This window comes from Pelophylax lessonae, assembly GCF_965119305.1.
Source record: "Pelophylax lessonae genome assembly, chromosome: 7".
In the NCBI taxonomy this organism is placed as follows: domain Eukaryota; kingdom Metazoa; phylum Chordata; class Amphibia; order Anura; family Ranidae; genus Pelophylax; species Pelophylax lessonae.
The window spans coordinates 104,952,277-104,975,896 of NC_138774.1; the positions used below are offsets into that span (position 1 = coordinate 104,952,277).

The 23,620-nt window shown below is 45.8% G+C and overlaps 1 protein-coding gene across 1 annotated transcript in view; it reads left to right on the forward strand.

Moving 5' to 3' along the window:
• Nucleotides 1-23,620, forward strand: part of LOC309560199 (immunoglobulin kappa light chain-like) — a 51,906-nt gene that overhangs the window by 22,508 nt on the left and 5,778 nt on the right. Inside the window, exons 2-3 of the mRNA XM_082263771.1 lie at nt 7,948-8,328; nt 19,182-19,523. Of these exons, the coding sequence (XP_082119897.1) occupies nt 7,948-8,328; nt 19,182-19,523 (723 nt within the window). The remainder of the gene's footprint in view (nt 1-7,947; nt 8,329-19,181; nt 19,524-23,620) is intronic.

Here is a 23,620-nt window from a genome sequence, read left to right on the forward strand (position 1 = left end):
AGGTAGTGACAAACAGTGCGGTGTTTATTGGTGCTATATACAAGTCTTTATACAGGTGCTGTACAGTGCTTTAAGGAAAACTAGCAGGAATAATAATAATAAAACAAAAGCCTAGCCGTGTCCCGGAGCTTACTACACACAAAGCAGACCCTCACTAACACAGGCTGAGCAAGCCTACAGCTTGTCAGCTTCCCAAAGACACAAACTTATAGTTTTACTGACCTTATGCTCTCATAGACAAATGTTGTCTGTTTTCCCAGGCTGAGAGAGACTGGCTGTCTGTCTCAGGTGAGTTTAAATTGGCTTTGGGGAGAGGACCAAGATCCGAACTGGCTCATGGCTCAGAGATCCCTAAAGGTATATGAGAGGTGCCTGTATAAACCCCGAACAGGACTTTTCCCGGCTCTCTCTGGAACGCTCTGCTACAATATATTGTAATGTTTGGGGGATTATGGCTCCACAGGACCGAGTGCAAAACCGTTCAACTTCAAACAAAAAGGCTTTTATTCAGCAGGTAACAAAAAGTTATGGCTTCCAGCAGCACACAAGCACAAAATACAAAATAAAGTCTGCTTATCTTCAGCACAAAAGTAAAAAGGAAAACACATACAGTTCGTAGTCGGGTCTTCGCCCCCCAGGTTTTACAGTCCTTGTTAAGTCCTGTTTTCTTGCAGCCTCCAGCAAAACTCCCAGCTCTCCAAACACAGGTGCATACACCAACTCCTCCTCTCCACACCTCTATCACTACTTCCTGTCTTCTTTTAAGAGCTGCTTCCTGGAGTTTCTTAACCCTGTGTGTGCTGGAATCCTCAGTCAGAGGTGGAGACCCCTTCCCACCCGAATATCGCTTCAGGGTCTCCGAAATCCCGGGTCCCAAATATTTCTCAGATAAACCAGAGAGAACTGTAATCAGTCCTCTCCTGTTTCAGGCTATTCCCGGGGATTCCTCACCCGTATTGGGTGACCCTCTGAGTACTTCCACACTTCCCTTAAAGGGACCATAACCCAAAAATTGGTGCTATATAGCACCCGTCCAGGACCCAACCTTGGCATCCTGTACACATCCCCCCCCTCTGCCTCAACGCGGAGGTGTTGGAGGCACCATTTGACACCATGCAATGGACACGGGAGAGGGCATCAGCATTTTGATGTTGTCTCCCGGGTCTGTGCTCTACTACAAAATTGAACTCCTGGAGAGAAAGAAACCATCTTGTCACCCTGGCATTGGTGTGTTTGTTCTGCTTCATCCAGGTCAGCGGAGCATGGTCTGACACTAAGCGGAACTTTCTGCCCAGGAGAAAATACCTTAGAGAGTCCAAGGCCCACTTAATGGCCAGACACTCCCGCTCCACCACAGCGTAGTTTTTCTCCGCTGACGCCAGCTTCCTACTCAGGAAAACTACGGGGTGCTCTTCCCCATTGATCACTTGAGACAGGACTGCCCCCAACCCTTCACTTGAAGCATCTGTCTGCACTATGAAATCCCTAGCAAAGTCCGGAGCTACGAGTACCGGATGTTGGCACAACGCAGTCTTAAGCTTCCGAAAGGCTTCTTCGGCCTCGGAGTTCCATTTTATCATGACTGACTTTTTGCCTTTGGTCAAGTCAGTCAACGGTGCAGCCACGGTGGCAAAGTTGGGCACAAACCTCCGGTAGTAGCCAACTATGCCCAAAAATGCTCTGACTTGTTTTTTGGTTAAGGGACGGGGCCAGTCCTGTATGGCTTCTACCTTGCTCCTTTGAGGCTTCACCAGCCCTCTACCCACAATGTACCCTAGGTACTTGGCTTCCTCCATCCCGATTGCACACTTCTCTGGGTTAATGGTGAACCCTGCTCTTCTCAAGGAGTCTACCACTGCCTGAACCCGGGGAAGATGAGACTCCCAATCCGTACTGAAGATGACTATGTCATCTAGATAGACGGAAGCATATCGTAGATGTGGGCGCAAAGTTTTATCCATGGCCCGTTGGAATGTGGCGGGGGCTGAGTGAAGACCAAATGGCATCCTCTTGTACTGGAAGTGGCCTTCTGGGGTAGAAAAGGCTGTTTTCTCCCTGGCCTCCTTGGTTAGGGGAATCTGCCAGTACCCTTTTGTGAGGTCCAGCGTGGTGATATACCTGGCTGGGCCCAATCGCTCTATCAGCTCGTCCACCCGGGGCATGGGATAAGCATCAAACTTGGAGACTTCATTAAGTTTCCTAAAGTCATTACAGAAGCGAAGTGTGCCGTTGGGTTTAGGTACCAACACGATTGGACTCGACCACTCGCTCTGTGACTCTTCAATGACCCCAAGTTCAAGCATCCTTTTCACCTCCTCTGATACTGCCACCCTGTGAGCTTCTGGAATACGATAAGGTTTTAACCGGATTTTTACCTTGGGCTCGGTTACAATGTCATGCTCGATGACGTTGGTGAGACCAGGCAACCCTGAAAACATGTCCCTATTTCTTTGTAGGAATTCTTTGGCTTGTTGGGATTGGGGCCTCGACAGGGTAGCAGCAACCTGCACCAGGTCAATCCCTGCAGGGTCCCCTGACTGGACACCTACCACGGCAGATACCTGTTCTCTGTCTCTCCACGGTTTTAACAAATTTATGTGGTAGATCTGGTATGGTTTTCTTTTCCCGGGCTGGTGCACCTTGTAGTTCACCTCCCCCACCTTTTCTACTACTTCATATGGACCCTGCCATTTGGCCAAGAACTTGCTCTCCACCGTGGGTATGAGAACAGCCACCCGGTCCCCTATTTGAAACTGTCTGACTTTAGCCGACCGGTTGTATACCCTTTTTTGGGCATCCTGAGCCTTCTGCAGGTGCTCCCTCACTAATGGCATCACCTTAGCCACCCTCTCCCGCATTTGGGAGATATGTTCTACTACGGTCTTGTGCGGTGAGGATTCACTTTCCCAGGTTTCCTTTACCAGATCAAGCAACCCCCGGGGCCTTCGTCCATACACTAGCTCAAATGGTGAGAAGCCCGTGGATGCTTGTGGAACCTCCCGGATGGCAAACAACAGGGCAGGGAGTAACATATCCCAATCCCTCCCGTATTTCTGGACCACTCTTTTTAACATGGACTTTAGAGTTTTGTTAAACCTTTCAACTAGGCCATCAGTCTGCGGGTGATAGACGGACGTCCGCAACTGCTTAATCTGAAATAGCTTGCACAAGTCCGCCATCACCTTTGACATGAAAGGGGTGCCTTGGTCCGTCAATATCTCTTTAGGGAACCCTGTTCGTGAAAACATTTGGAATAATTCCCGAGCAATGGCCTTGGAGGAAGTTTTCCTTAAAGGGACTGCTTCTGGATACCTATTTGCATAATCTAGGATGACCAATATATATTGGTGCCCCCTTGCTGACTTAACCAGGGGACCTACAAGATCCATGGCAATCCGCTCAAATGGCACCTCAATGATTGGTAAGGGTACCAGGGGATTTCTGTAGTGGGATAATGGGGCAGTTAACTGGCAAGTGGGACAAGACGCACAATATCTTTTAACCTCAGCCTTTACCCCAGGCCAGAAGAACCTGTCGGTTATCCTGGCTTCTGTTTTTTCTGCCCCCAGGTGTCCTCCCAGTGCGTCGTTGTGGGCTAGGTCGAGGAGCATCCGCCTATATGGCTGGGGAACCAGCAACTGCTCTACAGTTTCCCCTCGGCTTTCAGCCACTCGGTAAACCAAGTCCCCCTTCAATGCAAAATGAGGAAACCTTTGGTCTGCACCTGGCAGTTGTGGCACCCCATCAATAACGGAAACCTGCTCTGACCAAGGTAGGGTCCCGTAATTGGGCGGTGCCAAATGCACCCCGGGATACATCCAGGCCTGGGTGCACCGGCCTTGAGGATGTTTCCCCTTCAACCTCCTCAACCGGGAACTGCAACGGGGAGAGTTCCTCGTCATCCTCCCCCAACATAACCTGTAATGGGGAGACTTCCCCTTCCTCAGAGACCAGCTCGGTGTTGCCCCCCGGAGCATTATCACCATTCTCTATGAAGTCCCGATCAGGGACAGGCATTTCCACACTAGAGAGGTGTATTGAGGGGATTTCAGGCCCAGACCCCTCTGACTCTGTCATTTCGAGGCCCCGTGTCCCCAGTCCTCTTAGCTGTCCAGGCAGCTCACATTGTACCTGATTCCACAGTTCAAAAAACAGGGGACAGTCCCGCCCCACAATGATGTCATGGATCAGGCTTCTTACCACCCCAACTTCTTGTGTCACTGAGGTATGGCCATAGGCAACAGTCACCGGCACAAGGGGGTACTCCCTGGTGTCCCCATGGATACACACTACCCGAAGAGTCTTGCTGACTGGGCCGAGTCTCCCAATCACTCTGGCATGTACCAGTGTCACCATGCTACCGGAATCCAGTAGTGCCTTGGCCGGAAGGTGGTTCACCCACACTTCACACTCAAACCGTCCTGCAGCCAGATCCAGATGAGTGGCACATGCCCTTTGCACATAGAAGGAGCTTCTCCGACCAGTCCCGCAATCCATTAACTCCTCCTGAAGCGGGCAGTGGGCCCGGGTATGCCCCCAGGACCGACATCGCCAACACTGTATGTCCCCCATCCTTGGGACAGGAACCAACTTTCGTGGTTCTGCGGAAGGTGATGCAGGTTTGTAGTTTCCACCATCTGGCTGTGTTTCTCTCATAGGTGCTGTGGCTGGCCTGGTTGCCCTTGGTGTGGGTTCCCGACGCTTGGCAGGTCCGAGCAGGTCCTCCACCACGGTGTACCTTTCGACCAACTCTACCAGCTGGTCAGCGGTTGCAGGGTCTCCATGGCTTACCCAGCGCTGTAGGTCCTCTGGCAGAGACCGTAGATACCAGTCCATCACCACTCGTTCTACCATTTGGGGGCCTGTTAACTTTTCTGGTTGCAGCCATTTTTTGACCAGCTGTACCAGTTCATGCATTTGGGAACGGGGTGGTTGGCTGGGTTTGTACCTCCAGCGGTGCACCCGCTGAGCCCGGACAGCCGTGGTCACTCCCAGACGGGCCAGGATCTCTGCCTTCAGACGCTCATAGTCTCTGATGTGCTCTGATGGGAGGTCAAAGTAGGCCTTTTGCGGGTCACCAGTGAGGAAAGGGGAGATAATGCCAGCCCATTGGTCACGGGGCCACCCCTCTCTCTCTGCTATCCTCTCAAAGGTGGTGAGAAAAGCCTCCACATCATCGCTGGGTGTCAGCTTTTGCAAAAAATGGCTGGCTCTCACAGACACCTGGTTGCCAGCGGCGATGACCGGTTGCTCTTGTCCCTGAGCCAGACGTTGTACAGCCTCCTGCAAGGCCACCACTTGTGCTTGCGTGAACTCCTGCTGTGCAGTAAACTGGGCGGCTAGCAACCGTGTGCTTTCCTGTTGTGCAGCTACAGCCTGTGCCAGGGCCTGCTGCTGCTGGGCCATCGCTTCCTCATGGCGACGGTTTGCCTCTGCTGAGGCTTGCTGCTGGGTCACGGTGGCTTGCGCCAAAGCTTTGATGACCTCCTCCATGCTTTTTCCTGCTGTTTGTAGTGTTTGAGCTGATTTCACCCAAGACATGCCATAAGTACACTGTCTCTTTAAATGTCAGTTTTTTAGGTTTTTAAACGGCTTTTGCGGCTGCAAAATGCACTCTGCCCGCATCCGAAACACCAGTTGTAATGTTTGGGGGATTATGGCTCCACAGGACCGAGTGCAAAACCGTTCAACTTCAAACAAAAAGGCTTCCTCAGTCAGAGGTGGAGACCCCTTCCCACCCGAATATCGCTTCAGGGTCTCCGAAATCCCGGGTCCCAAATATTTCTCAGATAAACCAGAGAGAACTGTAATCAGTCCTCTCCTGTTTCAGGCTATTCCCGGGGATTCCTCACCCGTACTGGGTGACCCTCTGAGTACTTCCACACTTCCCTTAAAGGGACCATAACCCAAAAATTGGTGCTATATAGCACCCGTCCAGGACCCAACCTTGGCGTCCTGTACAATATATATATATATATATATATATATATATAAAATATATATGTATATATATATATATATATATATATATATATATATATATATATATATATATATATATACACACATACACATTATATATATATATATATATATATATAGTATATATATATATATATATATATACTTTAACTTATTTATAGTTATTTATTATATTATAATTTTTGATTTTGTGTTTCAAACATTATCATAGATGTTATAAAGAAGAACGCACAGTAAAAAAAAATCATATGTAAATAGTTAGATTGGGCTGCTCATCCTTAAGAATTACGAGCAAAGTAATTGTACCGCTTTCAGCACCTAAAATCGGAAAGAAACATACCGCCAGGGAGGTTAGGCATCCCTGTCAGTAGTAAATTGTTTTCCTCAACCTTCTAAATGCTACTTCCTCAGAACAGCTTGTTCTGTTGAAAACATCAGACTTAATGGCCAGATCACCAAATAAAAATAAGGAAAGTCTGAAAAAAAGAACTGGTAGAACTGTTAGAAATAAGAACTGGTAGGTTGCAATATATTAAATGTTTGCTTATAGGTTTAATACCATTTTAAGGAAACACTTGTAAGCAGCACTGTCAAAGTTTGCCCCCATTCTTCTCGTCATAGTTTAGCTACAGAGGTTACCTCCTGCGATTGGAGGAATTCTTCATTTTATCCAGAGAAAGGTCATTGGTTGCTTGTTTATAAATGTTCTGCAAAGGCTGAAGTACAAATAACTTCTATTCCGTATGGTGGGAGATACACAAGTATGCCATGCCCTTCATAGGAGGAACATGGGGCAGGGACTATGTTGCTCTATGGATTGGTTCTGTATCTTGGGCTAGTTAAAGAGACTCTTGTGGGGACTGACTGCCAGACTTGCTTACGATGCTTCAGCTATGGAATGTGATTACTGTTGAATGGAGTTACTGATTTGATGATCAAGAGGTTATGTTCTACATTTAAAAGGATTTAAAGTGTTTGTTACCCTAAAAAAGACAAAAACAGATCCTGTTCCCTTAAAGCATGTTATACAGCACAGTGCTTGTGCTGTGTCATTTGGCCCTCTCTATCACCTAAAAAACCTGGCTGATCCTGCCAGTTTCTACCCTCCCCTCTGTAAACTGACCATGGTGTATCATGGCTGCAGAGCTATGCAGGGCTGCTGAGCCTCCGTCATCTGCAGCCCTGCACTGTCCTCTCTCCCCACTCCCCTCCCTGCTTCTCTTCTCATGTCAGTTCCCGCCCCCTCCCCTCCTGCTGCTCTTATATTTCATTTAAAATTATGCCATCCCCTCTATAATGTAACAAAAAGTGTCCCTGTGCCTGTGTTATAGATAAAATATGTCAATCTGTACCTATATCAGAGCGGCTCCCGGCGATCACGTGAATGCTTGGCTTTCCCTCTCCTAACCGACTGACATCAGCGGCAGTGCTTGTCGCCGCCAACTGGAGCTGTCAGCTGGGCAGAGGAGAGAACCGAGGAGTCAGCTGAGTGCCAGGAGCTGCTCTGATTTAGGTACAGATCGGCTTTTTTTTTTTCAATAACACACAGGGACACTTATTGCTATACTACAGAGGGGGGTGGCGTGATTTTATATAAGTGGCTTAACAACCACTTTGAGTGAACACTCCACAGGACAATATGAAGCATGTGCATTTTATCTCCAGCGGTGGTGACTATATGTTCCATGGGAAGTGATATGAGGGCTGGTGGAAATCTTCCATTCATAATGCAAATGGGTTTTAAATGGCTTTTGAAGGTAAAGCATAGATGAGGCCTTCGGAGCTGATAAGTACCATGTACAACAACTACGATCAGTCAAGAATTTTTACGTAACTCATATTACATTTTTGTTTTTCTGAGTCATGTAACTGTGAATAATGATCTTTTTGGCGACTCATACTTGTTTGCATGGTTTCGATAAATAAACCTTTTCCATTTACCATTTACCTTTACCATTTTTGCAGATGTTGTTGTACCCAAGCAAAATGATGGGTTAATGTCTGCCCCTTCACTGGAGCAGCCTCTTCCTTCCATTAGCAGCACTGGAAAAAGTCCTACTTTGAAATGCATCATGAAAGGTAGCAAAGTGTCTAACCATGTGCTGTCCTGGTATCGTAAAACTGAAGGAAATGGGATACAATTTCTTGTGAGTCACAGGGATAAGAATCGCCCAACTTATGGAGAAGGAATTGCAGAAAGATTCATCCCTGAGCTTGAGGAGTCTACAAATACCTTTACTCTGACTATTGGGATTGCAGAAAAGAGTGATGAGGGTTTGTACTACTGCGCAGTGTGGTACTCAAACCAGTACATCTTTGGACAAGGCACAGAGGTCAAGGTGCAGGGTAGGAGAACATTTCGTCTTGTGATTTTGACTTTGAAGTACATTTGAGTGCGATTATTCTTGTTATTAATATTCTTTTCAGTTATTTATATTGCTTCTTCATCTCCAAAAACTCCAAAAACAATACATGATGCAAGCAATGGTGAACAATAAGGATAATAAAAATATATAAGCATTTTAAATAACTAGAATATATTGCTAAATAACAATGAATGAGTCCAGTTGATAATGTCAACACCACATCCCCAAATGTATAGGAGAAATAAATAAATAGGATTGGTGGGATTTTTAAGGTGTTGAGTAATACATACAACAATATTTTTTGTAAAAACAGTAGCATTTGTTAGAAAATCATTAAAAAAGAGTTTAGAGTAACTAGTCCCCTAAAAACATAGGTTCAGCAGACCATATTAACAGACACTGGCCCCATGATAGTAAAGCACCCCCCCCCCATCCTTCCGAAGATAGGTATCGGATATGAGATAGAACTGTACAAAATATGTATTCCAAACAGTGGTAGACAAAGAGGATTTCTGTGGTGCTTAATCCCAAAACATTTCTCATTAGTTGCTTCCTCTGGGTACTTGGGGTGCTCCAAGGTGAAGACGCTAAAAATACTAAAAGGAATAGGTGATACCAACTGAACACCGTAACAATGTACATATATACATTTAAAACCATACAGAATCAATAACATATACCAAACTTACATAATGTACAGGATAGAGCAGTGTCACCCCCCCTCAAGGGGTACAAATTAGTCAGGGGTTCCAATACTCGGCACGATTATTAATGGCATACGATGGTATGTTGATACAGGAGTACTGGCCACGCGGATAGAAGAAGCAGTCTATGGGTCCCCAATGCAAACCCGCAGGGGGCAAGGGAAAGGCAGTTTCTCTATACTCCTCACCAATAACACAAACGTGTAAGAATGACATGATATTGATCCTGTATGGATTTATATGTATATATGAACATCATTAGGGGTTCAGTTGGTATCACCTATTCGTTTTGTATTTTTAACAACCATATCTTGGAGCACCCCATGTGCCCCTGAGGAAGCAACTAATGTGAAACGTGTTGGGATTAAGCTGCGTAGAAACCCTCCCTGTCTACCATTGTTTGGAATATATATTTTGCACAGTTCTATCTCATATCTGATACCTATCATCTGAAGGGGGGGGGGGATGCTTTACTATCATGGCGCCGGTGTCTGTTATTATGGTCTGCTGAACCTATGTTTTTAGGGGACTAGTTACCCCAAACTCTCTTTTAGCGATTTTCTAATAATTGTTACTGTTTTTACAAAAAAATATTGTTGTATGTATCACTCTGATAAAAAGCATCAACACCTTGAAAATCCCACCAATTCCACTTATTTGTTTCTCCTAGAATATATTGTAGCAAAACCAACTGTACACAGCAATAACAAGATGGGGGTTCTTGGTCACCCTGTGCCCCTAATAGAGACAGGGTGACTTACAGATAAGAGGGGACGGGGAAGCTGGACAAGGAGTTTCCTTACCTCTCTAAAGTAATCTGGGTTCCACGAGCCCCCCAGCCAAAGTGACTCCTGTCACAACCGTTTAGTGCGGTCAGTGTAGTCTAATGCTGTGCTGATTCATCTTGTGTAACACAGTGTACTTCAGTCAGTTTAGTGTGTAGTACTGTGCTAATTCTTGTGTAACACAGTGTAGTGCAGTCAGTGTAGTGCTGTGCTGTGATTCTTGTGTAATACAGTGTAGTGGGGCCACTGAAGTGTTGGTATATACAACACGTCTGTGTCACCCCACTGATCCCATTTTTTTTTCTCTTGATATTTTTTTTCTTTTCAATTTTTTATTTTTTTGCAGCAACAGGTTCTGTTGCTACAATATTAGTACTCCCCCTTCTGTGTCGTAGTTGCTATTACTTCTGCGTCAGCAGTGTTTTTTTTTTTCGTGGCACAGCAGGACTAATAATATTTAGGGCATAATTGCTGTTTCCTCTTCTGCATTGCAGGTGCTATTCCTTCTGCGTCAGCAGTGGGGTTTTGTTTCCTGACACAGCAGCACCAATAATATTTAGGGCATAATTGCTGTCCCCCCTTCTGCATTGCAGGTGCTATTCCTTCTGCGTCAGCAAAGTTTTTTTTTATTTTCGTGGCACAGCAGCACCAATAATATTTTAGGGCATAATTGCTGTCCCCCCCATCTGCATCGCAGGTGCTATTCCTTCTGCGTGAGCAGTGTTTTTTTTTATTTAGAATTTTCTTGTGGCACAGCAGCACGAATAATATTTACGGCATAATTGCTGTTCCGCATCGCAGGTGCTCTTCCTTCTGTATCAGCAGGGTTTTTTTGGTGGTGCAGTAGCACTAATTTAATTCAGGGCACAATTTCTGTCCCCCATTTTGCATCGTAGGGGCTATTCTTTCTGCATCAGCAGGGTTTTTCTTTGTTTGGCTTTATTAGGTTTTTCTTTATTTAAAAAAAAACTATAATAAAAGAGTTTATAGTGCACCAAGCACAAAAGTATTGCACCCAAGCATCATATTTCCATCCCACATTCTATAATAAAAAGTTATAAAACCCCCCCCCCAAAAAAAACAATAAAAAACAATAGTAAAACGGTTTATAGTGCACTAAGTACAAAAGTATTGCACCCAAGCATCATATTTCCATCCCACATTCTATAATAAAATGTTATAAAAAACCCCCCAAAAATCCCTATCATGTCCGAAAGGGCAACAAGGAGACGCAGACGCTCACAGACCACTAAAAGAGGGCAATCAGCTTCTGTGTCCACAGAAAAAGTGGTGGTCCCAGGCATGGTGAATCCTCTGCCGACGGGGCAGGCTTGTCCTTTTTTTCAGATGCTGGCTGTGTTATTGAGCCAAAACATGCAGAAGAGTTGGTGAATTGGATAACTAAGCCATCCTCCTCCTCCTCATCCTCTGTCACCCAGGCTCATATTAGTTTGCCTTCCCCCACAGCTGCCAAAGCAGCCTATTCCACAGGCTCCTTGTCCACAGCTACTCCTTCCGTAGCCTTACCATCATGCACGGAGGAGTTACCTGAATTATTCAATCATAGTGTCAGTTACATGTTGCTGGAGGATGCGCAGCAATTTGAATGCTCCGATGTTGGTTACCAGGTTGAGGAAGAGAATAACGTGAGCCTAGAGAGAGGGGGTGACAATGATGGGCAAGAATGTAGCAGTCATGTTCCAAAAGCTGCAGCATACTGCCAACTTTGCTTCAGTGACGAGGTGGGAGAGGATGATGAGGTCACTGACTGTACTTTGGTGCCTGAGAGAATAGAGGAGGAAAGTGAGGAGGAGGAGAAGGCGGCGGCACATCTCCAATGAGGGAGGATGTTCTCCAGGGGCCGGCTTAACGGCAGCCACCCTTTTGCATCACACCACAGAGTTCCACAGGTGCAGGGTGCTGCTAACTCCCCGTTGACTTCCAAAAGTTCATTGGTGTGGGCTTTTTTCAACACATGTGCAGCAGACCGCAGCGTTACTGTTTGCAGTCTCTGTCTGAAGCGGATCAAGCATGGCCAGAACACCAGCCGCTTCGGCACCACATGCTTGACAAAACATATGATGACCTGCCATGCAGTCTGTTGGCAACAACACCTGAAAGACCAACATCATAATAAAATGCAGACTTCTCCTTGCTCCTCATCTGGGATCTCTACTCCTACTATACCTCAAGTCTTCTCAAAAACCAGCACTGAGAGGGATGATTGCATAGCAATGGGTACCACAGGTACTTGTACCCAATCTGCTAGTAGTACACCACCTGTTGATTTGACCAGCAGGCAAATTTCGCTACCCCAGTTGCTGAACCGTAAAAAAAAAAATACTGTCCCAGCCATCCACATGCTCAGCATCTAAATGCTAGCTTGGCCAAATTGCTAGCATTACAACTGCTGCCTTTTCATCTGGTAGACTCTGCCCCCTTTTGTGAATTTGCGGAATGTGCTGTACCCCAGTGGCAGGTTCCAAAAAGAAATTTCTTTTTACATAGGGTCATTCCAGCTCTCTACCATCATGTGTAAGGCAATGTTTTGGCCTCGTTGGACAGAGCGGTCAGCAGGAAGATTCACATTACTGCTGACTCGTGGTCCAGCAGGCATGGTCAGGGACCTTACATTTCCTTCACGGCGCACTGGGTAACTCTGCTGGCAGCTGGGAAGGATGCCGGACATGGTTCAGTGCTGGAGTTTGTTCTGCCACCACGCCTCCAAAAAGCTGGTGGTGATTCTTGCACATCTGTCTGCTCCACTCTCTCCTCTTCTTCCTCTATGGCCTCTTCTGCTGAATTGTCCTCTGAACCAGCAGTGCTTCCTAAGCCTAAGCATTCAAGGGGCTACACAAGCAGTCAGGCTAAAAGATGTCATGCAGTGCTTCTGTTTGTCTGTCTAGGGGACAGGAGCCACACCGGGGCCAGAGATTCTGTCACCTCTGCAGGGGCAGGCTCCGAGGTGGTTGCTTGAGCTAGGAATGGTTGCATGCGGCAATGGCACCGACCTTCTCTCCGCCCTCTGACAGGGACACTTGACACATGTTCCATGCTTGGCACATGTCCTGAATTTGGTGTTGCAGCATTTCTTGAACAGGTACCCGGGCTTACAAGATCTGTGGCCATTTACGGTGGTCATACAATGCCAGTGCTTGGCTGGCTGACATTTAACAGGAATTCAACCTGCCCACCAACCCCCTCATTTGTGATATGCCCACCAGTTGGAACCCAACATTGGCAATGCTGTAGAGGGCCATCAATGAATACCTGTGTGAGTATGGCACAAGGACAGGCCCAGGGGAGCTTGGCTTCTTTTCGCTACTCCAGTGGTTGCTGATAAATAATGCATGCACTTTCCTGTCACCTTTTGAGGAGGCCACTGTCCCTCTAGTCTTCCTGCTAAAACACACGCTTCTTGGAATTATGGACAGGGCATTTGGGGCAGAACAGCGGGAGGAAGAGGAGGACTTCCTTTCCCCGCAAGGCCCCCTTTATGCAGATACCATTCCTGCAGGGCCACAAAACACACAGGAGGAAGAGAAGGAGGAGGAGGATTGTGGAAGCATGGATGTAGAGGATAACATACAGCAGTCCTCAAGGGATTGTTTTCATTCCCCAGAAACCCCAGGAGTTGTATGTGGCTGGGGAGAGGTTGCTCCTGACAATGTCATCCTTAGTGACCCAGAGGACTCAGAAGCTCATGCCTCTTCAAACTTACGCTGCATGGGCTCCCCGATGCTGCAAAGCCTGCAAAAGGACCAGAGGATTTGTGGTGTCAAGGAGAGGGATCATTACTGGTTGGCAACCCTTCTTGATCCACATTACAAGGGTAAAGTTGCAGAGCTCATCCTGCCTTCGCAGAGGGAGCAGAGGATGAAACATCTTGAGGATGCCTCGAAGAAAAATTTGTGTAACACCTTTCCAGACACTGGGAGGTTACCATTTCCTGGACAACGTATTTCTGAAGCTTCGTTCAGTCAAAGGAAGAGCGGTAGAGAAGGCGGCTGGCTGACCGATGCCTTTAAACAATTCTTTAGTCCTCAGCGCCCAGGGCTGTTAGGTTTAAGCATCCATCGGCAGCGCCTGCCACATATGGTTGCAGGATTATCTAGGGGCAAGAGCAGACTCGGAGACCTTTCCAACTGAACATCCACTAGTTTACTGGGTCTTGAGGATAGACCACTGGCCAGAACTTGCTCAATATACAATGGAGCTACTAGCCTGCCCTGCTTCCAGCTTGCTTTCTGAATGGGCATTTAGTACTGTTGGAAGTTTTGTGATGGATAAAAGAGCGTGTCTGTCCACAGACTCCCTTGACCGGCTGACATTTATCACAATGAAACAGTCCTGGATCAACAGCAGCTATCAAGCCCCTGATGCTGATGTAACTGATTGAATTTGCTAGGGATCTGGGATCCCTTGAAGACTGCCAATGCTGCCTATCCTATTCCTGAATCTTGATAATTCTAGCTTCCAACAATGTTTTTGGTTTACGGCACCACCAACACCCAAGGCACAATTTTTCTGCCCCTGTATTACAGGTGCATGTAATTTCAATTTTTGTTACTAATTTTTAACAGCAGGGTCTGTTTCTGCGCCCAGCAAGACTAACTCTGAGGGGTTACAGTGTTCAGGCATGACCAACACCCAAGGCCCAATTTTTCTGCACCTGTATGACAAGTACATGTCATTTAAATTTTTGTTTCTAATTTTTAACAGCAGGGCCAGTTCCTGTGCCCAGAAAGAGTAACTGTGAGCGGTTACAGTGTTTAGGCACCACCAACACCCAAGGCCCAATTTTTCTGCACCTGTATGACAAGTACATGTAATTTTAATTTTTTTCCTAATTTTTAACAGCAGGGCCCGTTCCTGTACCCAACAAAAGTAACTGTGAGGGATTACAGTGTTCAGGCACCACTAGGGATGGGTGAACCGTTTGGGCTGAGCATAATTTTGGCCTAAACATCGCCCATTCAGGTTCCCGCCTAACATCTGAACTTTCTTGGCACTTAGCGGGATGTTCGCCCACAAGCACACAGTCAATATGTCACAAACATGGGTCAGGCTCGAAGACCAGTTACTATAGCAGTGGAAGCTCACACAGGAACCAGCAGGATAGGAACACAGGAAGGTCACCCTGGCAAATGACGCAGGCTCACCTGAGGTGCAGAATCTAAGTATTAACCAGTGTTCATCAGAGCTCCTGATGGTGGAGATTGATTTTGCTGTGTATTAGCACCAGGTCATGGTCCTTAGGATTGCCCCACCAGGAGGTGAGCAAGCCAGGGTCCAGGAGCAGATATAGCAGGAAAGGATCAAGCAGAAGTGTAGTCGAAGAACAAGCCAAAGGTCAGTAACGAATAGTTGCAGGTAGGGATCTAGCAGAAGAGTAGTGGAGGAGCAAGCCAAATGTCGGTAAAGAATGGTAGCGAAGCTACAGATGGTAGCAGGAGAGACAAGCGAGATATTATCTGGTGAAAGCACAAAATTCTGGCAATCAGGAAGTGCAGAGACATGGCTTAAATCAGGAAGTTCATGGGAGGAGAAAAGGGTTCAAGGTTCAAGGCAATTAAGATTCACGACAGGATCATTCAAAGATTTGTCCATGGAACTGTCCAGCATTCCAGGTGGCTCAGCAAGCAGAGACATTGACAGACACAGCAGAGGTCCCAGGTCCAGGTCCTGACACAATAGGTTGTCAAGGCTTCCCTACTGAGAGCTGAATTTAAAAAAATAATTGTAAAAAGAAAATGTAAATTAAAAATAATTGGGATAAAAACAGCTTGGGATAACACTTTGGGTCTTGTATGGCTTTTAAGGGGAACCCCATGACAGAATTAAGAAAAAAAAGGTGTAGGGTACATTGGTTTGACAGTTCTTTAATAGGGAATGGGCGGGGCCACACTGGTGACGTCACCCGACAGCCCCTTCCCTCTCTATGTCACCGACCCAGCATGCAACAGTCCAAGATGTCCCGGAGGGCAGGGCCACCCGGTGACTTCACTGGCGTTGCCCTGCTCATTCCCTATTTAAGAACTGTCAAACCATGAATAGGCAGTCCGCGGGAAGCGTTCACCGAAAGCAGAGCTGTTTTTTTCTTTTCTTTTTTTTGGGTCGGTGGGTGCGGCGTGATTGATTATGGATTTAGATCGGGGGACACTATTTTTTCGATTTCTATTTTTGAATAAAGGACTTGTCAAAAACTTGTTCTTATGTATTTTTTTTTGACAATTTTTGAGGGAATGGGTAGGGGTAGGATGTACCCAATACGCATTCACATAGTCGGGGGACGGGACCTGGGATCTTATTAAAGGGGGCTTCCAGATTCCGATAAGCTCCCCACCCACAGCCCCCCCACAACCACAGCCCAGAGTTGTCGTGAAAAGGCCCTTGTCCCCATCATGGGGACAAGGTGTTTTGGGGTGAGGGGGTGCACAGCCTCCCCACGCCCCAAAGCACCTACCTCCCCATGTTGAGGCCATGTGGCCTGGTATGGTTCAGGAAGGGGGGGAGCGCTCACTCGCCCCCTCCCGTTTCCTGCTCTGCCAGACTGCGTACTCGGATAAGGGTCTGGTCTCGATTTATGCGATTTTTTTAAAAATGTTGGTGTTTTCTTCATTTTTTTTATCTGTATTGCCGGGAGCCGGTAATACATTACAGCCACAAACAGGTTTAAATTAAATTTTTTTCTTTAGAAATGTTAGTATTGCTGCAGCAAGATCTTTACATCCTACAAATGCACCACTTTGCAGGCACATTAAGGGGACCACCCAAGCACTATGTGTAAATTTTTCCTTTGTATTGTTTCCCCTTAAGGCATCATTAAAATCACTGCTCCTGTAAAAACTATTGTTTTAAAAACATTTTTGTTGCATTGATGCATGTCTCCCAGGGCAGTACCCGGGTCCCCATACACTTCTTATGGCAATAACTTGCTTATAAGCCTTTAAAATTAGGACTTTTGATTTTTCATATTTGTGTCCAATAGAGTTCGAATGTTCGCTACAATTTTTCCCCTGTTCAAGATGTTCGGTCCATCACTACTCTCCAAACCTAGAAAAAAGATATACATTGGACCCTTTTTAAAGGGAGGATTGAGATGGAGCCAAATCCACCATCCGAGAGGTCGAAATATCCAACCAGGTCTGCCATCATACTTGATTGATCAGGCCCCAAACATTCGGCGATGTGGGTGGAGATGGATCCTTCCAATGCAACAAAACCTCTTTTTTAGCATAGAAAAATATAAAACAGAACATAATACGATTAAAGGTAAGAGGGACATAATTATCAAGTACACCCAGTAGGCCAACCTTTGGAGTCTTTGGAGCTTGTAGACCAAGGTGAGTTACCAACATATCAAACAGTGCAGCCTAAAAAAGAGAATAATCTAGGACATTAGCAAAAACGTGTAAAACATTGTACGAAACTTCCCCATATCTAGGACAGCAGTTCCATCAATTCTATGCGGTTTAGTTGGAGACAAGCTGGTGGAAATAGAGGAAGAAAACGTCTTTCTTCCTATATATCAGAAACTGTGGGTTAAAAATGAATATATACAATGTGTGTATATATATATATATATATATACATATATAGATAGATTTTTATTTAGTTAGCTACTATGTGTCTGTGCATGGCATTACATGTTCTTCTTCGCTTTCACTTAAGCTGTGCGGCACTGTAATCTCACAATATCTCACGATATTACAGGCCCACTTTTACACTGATTTCGGCCGTTTTCGGAGGAAAAACTTCTCCACTGTTCTCCCTCTTAGAACTGAAGTTCCTCTATTCATAAACAGGGTTCCAGAGGTGATCATTTTTCTCTTAGAACTGCTGAGAAGTGAACTGAGAGAAAACTTCTCAGTTTCATAAACATGCACTACTGTGTGAATGGGAACACATGACAAATACAGTATATAGTGGGGTTTTCTCAAATCTGACTGCAAAAGTGGAAATACACTTTAAAGCGGTAGTAAAACCCTGAAAGGCAATGTCAAAATGTGGCAGTATGCATTAAGCACATACTAGCACATTATGTTAAGCCTACCTGAAAAGAAAGCCTTCCAGTGCCATGCTGTTTCCGGGTTCGCGGACTCCGGCTGTGTGACTGGCCGGAGCCGCGATGACATCACTCTCACGCATGTGCGCGAGAGCCATCTTTTACAGCACAGGATTCTAAAGGAATGGCCCGTGTTTACGTTCCTTCAGAGCACATGCACCGGTGACATCATCAGCTGCATGCATAGTAAATATCTCCCAAACAGTGCACATTTAGGAGATATTTACAGTACCTATAGGTAAGCCTTATTATAGGCCTACCTATAGGTAACAATCAGAGATGGGAGTTTACTCCCACTTTAAACAGAGAGAACTCTGTGGGGAACCACAGGCTTGGCCATAAAATGTGAGCTATAGTGTGCACATCTGTGGGGAGTATAATGGAAAGGGGATAGCAATATCTGCTCTCCACTATATATTGGTTCTGAAGTAGCAGTATGATGGTACCTATATTAGACATGTGTTTAACAAGTCCCAGTAAATATGAAAATATAGTACTCTGAAGTCTGTGTTAACAATAAAATCACCAATTATAGTAATAAAAACAAACAACATCAAGCCAAATAAATCACTTACAGCGGTTATAAACCTCCTAAATGAAAAATGAACACAGCATGTACTTGCCTCTATATAAAGCACCTAGTGTGATTTCTGCCTCATCTATCATTCCTCTGCTATCTGCATAAGTCTCTTCTAGCAACTATACCAACACCAAACAATCCTGGGAGATGGTCTCTCCCTCCTCCAACACATTGCAGGTGTCTAAAAGCCTCAGATGTGCATGGTCTCCTATGAGACTGTGTAGAATTGGTGTGTCAATTCCCTCCACTCAGGTCTAAGGTTACACTCAGCTCTCTGCTCTATGCTGTGCATTGTGTAGCACCCCCTGCCTTCTGAAACTCACAAATGCTGTGAAAATTCTGGACTTTGAACAGCCATGGAGAAGAGAGGGTTAGCAGATAAACAGCTACAACTTATGAAGGAGGATTTGTTTCATCTCCTCTGTGTATCACCCGAGGCTAGGCACCCCACTGGGTGTATGTAAGGGTTTACAAACACTTTAAATTATTCAACCTTTGCTTGCCTTTATGATCATGGGAAATGTGTTTTGGCAGACAGTTACTGAAAACCTGCTGAAATGCTATCCTGTATAATATGGCTCTTACAAGTCAATTGTTCAGTATCACTGATCTAAGTCATAAATAGCTGCACATTTAAAAGTATATACAGTACACAGATGAATAAGTAAGCTTTAAGAATTTCTTCTTCTTTTCTAGAAAAACAGGATATTCGTAGACCTTCCATTGTACTTTTTCAGCCTTCTTCTTTGGAAATCCAGTACAAGCATACAGCAACTTTCCTCTGCCATGCTAAAGGCTATTTCCCCAAACCTCTAAGAATACAGTGGCTCCTGAACAACAAAACCCAATCTATAGAGTCTGTCCTCTTCCCAGCTGTACAAAACATAGACCACTCCTATGATCAGACTTCTTCAGCCACAATCCCAGTGAAGCTATGGAGGAAAGGTGCACAGATGATCTGTGTGGTGGAGCATGAGTCAGGAGTGCAGATCACAAGTCTTTTTTCCTCCGAACAGGAAACCACATTTTCCTTAAAAGGTACATATCAAGTTAAAGAAAACCTTGCATGAAAATATGGCATTTCGACTTTTATTGTCTGTAATTAAACAATTTATTTAATGTATAATTAAAGACAAATGTTTTTTTTTTTATTGTAGTTTTTGGCAGGTTGAAGAACGATTACAACATCTGTCAGGTTTTTAATACTGCTTGTGTCCCCATTAGGGAGATTTAACCCTCTTCTTGTCCTAATTACAGTTATCACCAAAAATGAAAGAAAAAGAAGATCCCAAATTTTGGGTCTTCCCTAGAACAGTAATTAAGTGGGAAATCTTCGGATGGGAACACAAGTTTTGGTGACTCTTGGGACAATCAGGTCTTCCCTTACTTTGGAGGGATTTACTCTCACTTCCTGTTTCGGCTACCCTCCCTTACTTTATCTAAAATGAAAAAAGTCTTGCCATTAGTTCTATTTTAATTAGGGTTGCACTGATACGAGTACCAGTAAGACACTCCACAAGAGCTAAACTAACCAAAACCTTCTAAGCCGTTAATTCTACCTCTGAGTCACAGTAACTAAACACATAAATAATACAAAACATGACATAAATGTGAAATAAATGCTGCCACTTTAAATGCAATCAAATTAAAAACCCAAATCTACCAATAATTGTAAAATGGTAAAAAGTGCCACAATTGAAGTTAGTGAATCCACAAACAATTGGAAACAAAGCAAAATCAAACAGTAACACCCAGGAAAAGTTCAGTGTCTAAGTATAAATGACGTTGAAAAATAAGTATATCCAGTTGGGATGTAGTCCTTGCTAAATCACTGCTGTTATAATACTCTCCACACTACACCACGTACCAAGCGTGTTACCACTGTAAGGTATGCACTCACCAAAACTTGTTGCCTTACACTCTTGTGTTTGGCAAACAGTCAATGTACCCCTCAGGGTTGTGGATATTCCAACGGTGATTCTCAATCATCTAGGTGATTCCAAAGAACTCCTATGTTTAAAACAAAGAGAGAACTCCAAAAGTGCAATAACGTATAATAAAATGTATTATTAAAGCATAAACAAAATCTTCAACTGTTGCACTCACATGTAATAAACTTGTAAATTGCATGTAAAACAGAGCTATGAGCCTAACATAACGTGGTCACGACGGTGTGAAAACCCTGTGTCTCATCCGACCAATGTGTGCTGTGCCAGAACATAATTTCCAGTGCTGCATATAGCATCACATCCGGGTTACCATGCAGCCATTTCGTCATTACGACTTTGTCCTGGGACGAAACACATCAGGATGTGGCAGCACAGCAACAGGAAATGGCACTACACGCAGCACCGGAAGTGACGTTGAGCATCAGTACTTGTGCAAATGCTCTGTTACCGGGAACCAATACTGGAAGTGATTTCAACTTGGGGGCTGACTAGGGTGGTGCGGGCCACACTCAGGTGACCCCCCACCCATATTCCCAAGGCAGCTGCAGCAGCTGGGTTGCTCCTTGGGCTCACGCTGCTCACCCAGATGGCCACCCATTTAATGAACTACACGGCCGTTGGGGTGGAGGGTGGAGACTAGATCAGCTGACCGCAAAGCAGAGGAGCTAGAGAGGGGACTCCAATGTCGAATGTCGGGATAGGTGTCACTGCAGGCGCAAACACCCTGGACTGTAGAAAAAGTGAGCGCTGCTTTGTCAGTTCACCACGAGTTTGTCACATTACATAAAGATAACTGTGAAAGGAGGATTCTTTGGTTACTGTGCCTCTCTCTCTTGCAGTGTGAGTGATTCTGAACAGAGGATAACAGAAGGTAAAGTGAAGGCATCAGAGATCAGACATTGCCTTCACTTTACCTTCTGTTATCCTCTGTTCAGTTTCACTCACATTGTAAGAGAGAGACAGTTCTTGGACCCAACAAGGTGTCCTTCACTTAACCACTTCCCCTGTGCCACCATTTTATGGAAGTCCTCGGATAGGAAGGGTGATATCTTGGTCATTGCTGCAGCCAGGGCCAGCCCAAGATATTATGTTGCCTGGGTACAAGAATGAAATGCTGACCACCCCCCCCCCCCAAAAAAAAAATCATGCCTACCAAAATGCCCCCACATCCATTATTTTATGTCATGATATATAAAACTAAAATTACATTTATCAGGAAGTCAGATTGACACGCAACATTATATGACTTACTATTATGTTAAATTCCAAAACACAAAATCCGCATCACAGACTCCTCTCACCACAGACTATCCCATCACAGACCCCTCTCTATCACAGATCCCCCCCGTCACAGACTTATAACTGTTCTCCCTATCACAGACCCCTCTCCATTACAGATCCCCCATCACAGATACCCCCGCATCACAGACTCCCCTCATCAAAGACTCCCCCATCACAATTCCCCCCCATCACAGACTCCTCTCCATCACAAATCCTGCCCATCACAGACCCCTCTCTATCACAGATCCCCCCCTATCACAGACCTCTCTCCATCACAGATCCCCCCCATCACAGACTCCTCCCCGTTCTTCCTATCACAGATCCCTTTCATCACAGATCCCGCTTCATCACAGACCACTCTCTATTGCAGATCCCCCCATCACAGACCCCTCTCCATCACAGATCCCCCCTATCAAAGACCCCTCTCTATCCCAGAACTTCCCTTATTACAGACCCCTCTCCATCACAGATTCACCCATCACAGACCCTTCTCTATCACAGATCCCCCCTATCACAGATCCCTCTCCATCACAGATCCCCCATAACAGACCATCCTATCACAGACCCATCTACACCACAGATTCCCCCCCCTATCACAGACCGATCTCCATTACAGATCCCCCCATCACAGACCCCTCTCTATCACAGATCCTCCCCCCATCACAAATTTCTCTCCATCACAGATCCCCCCATAACAGACCATCCCGTCACAGACCCCTCTCCATCACAGATCTCCCCATCACAGACACCTCTTCATCACACACTCCCCTCATTACAGATACCCCCCCCATTACAAACTCCCCATGATCACAGACTTTTTCATCAAAGATTCCATCCCCCATCACAGACCCCTCTCTATCACAGATCCTCCTCTATCACAGACCACTCTCCATCACAGATCCCCCCTATCACAGACCCCTCTCCTTCACAGATTCCCCATCACAGACCCCTCTCTATCACAGATCCCCCTATCACTTACCCCTCTCCATCACAAATCCCCCCCCATCACAGACCCCTATCCATCACAAACCCCCATCACAGACCCCTCTCTATCACATATCCCCCCCCCATGGGATGGGATCAGTGGCAGTGCTGGGGGGGAGTGGCATCAGTGGCAGCTGTGGTGGTGGGGATTGGGTTTAGTGGCAGTACTGGGATCTAGGTTAAGTGACACTTTCTTTATGTCAGTTTCCACTCCTTTTCCTCTGCAAACGTTGTCTCTTGGGTCCCTCTGCTCCACAGACACCTATTAGGAAATGGAGTCTTCTCACACAGCATTTGCAACCTTTTCCAGTTCCTCCCTCTTTACTGTATTGGGTCAACTAATTTGCGTTCCATCCCATGTGGTTCCTCCAGATAGGCCCATGACTTCCCAGGCAACAAGATGTTCTTGCCTGCCCTCCAGGCTGAGCCCTAGCCCTTCCCAGGCTTCTGATGGGGAAGAGAGGGCTGCCAGTTCCCTGCAAGCCAAGCAGTAAAGACACTAACCCCTGAAAGCCACTAATGGTGCTTGCTCCCTGCCCTCCGATCGTCTCCCCACAGCCCCTGTGTTTTATCCTGTTGGATTAACTCATTTAATAAGACTGGACTGTCTCCTGTGGATTCTCACTCTAGGAGTCCTAGGGTCTCTCAGCCTCACTGCTGCCAGCCCTGGTACCTGGGCATTTGACAGGACCTGAGCAACCCCCTGCACTTGTTCTGGGTTGCCTGGGCTAGTTCACTTCTCTGTCCTTCCCACTGTAGATGAAGCTGTTAGCGGCTTTTCCCGTCTCCTCACGCCCTGCAGCTTCTCCCTCTTTATGGTCCTGGGTCTGAATGCAGGTGAAAAATAAAATGGGTGGACCCAGCAGTGAGGCTGTGTGAGCGGTCTGCTGTGCAGTGCAGTGAGTGTTTCCCTGTACCAAT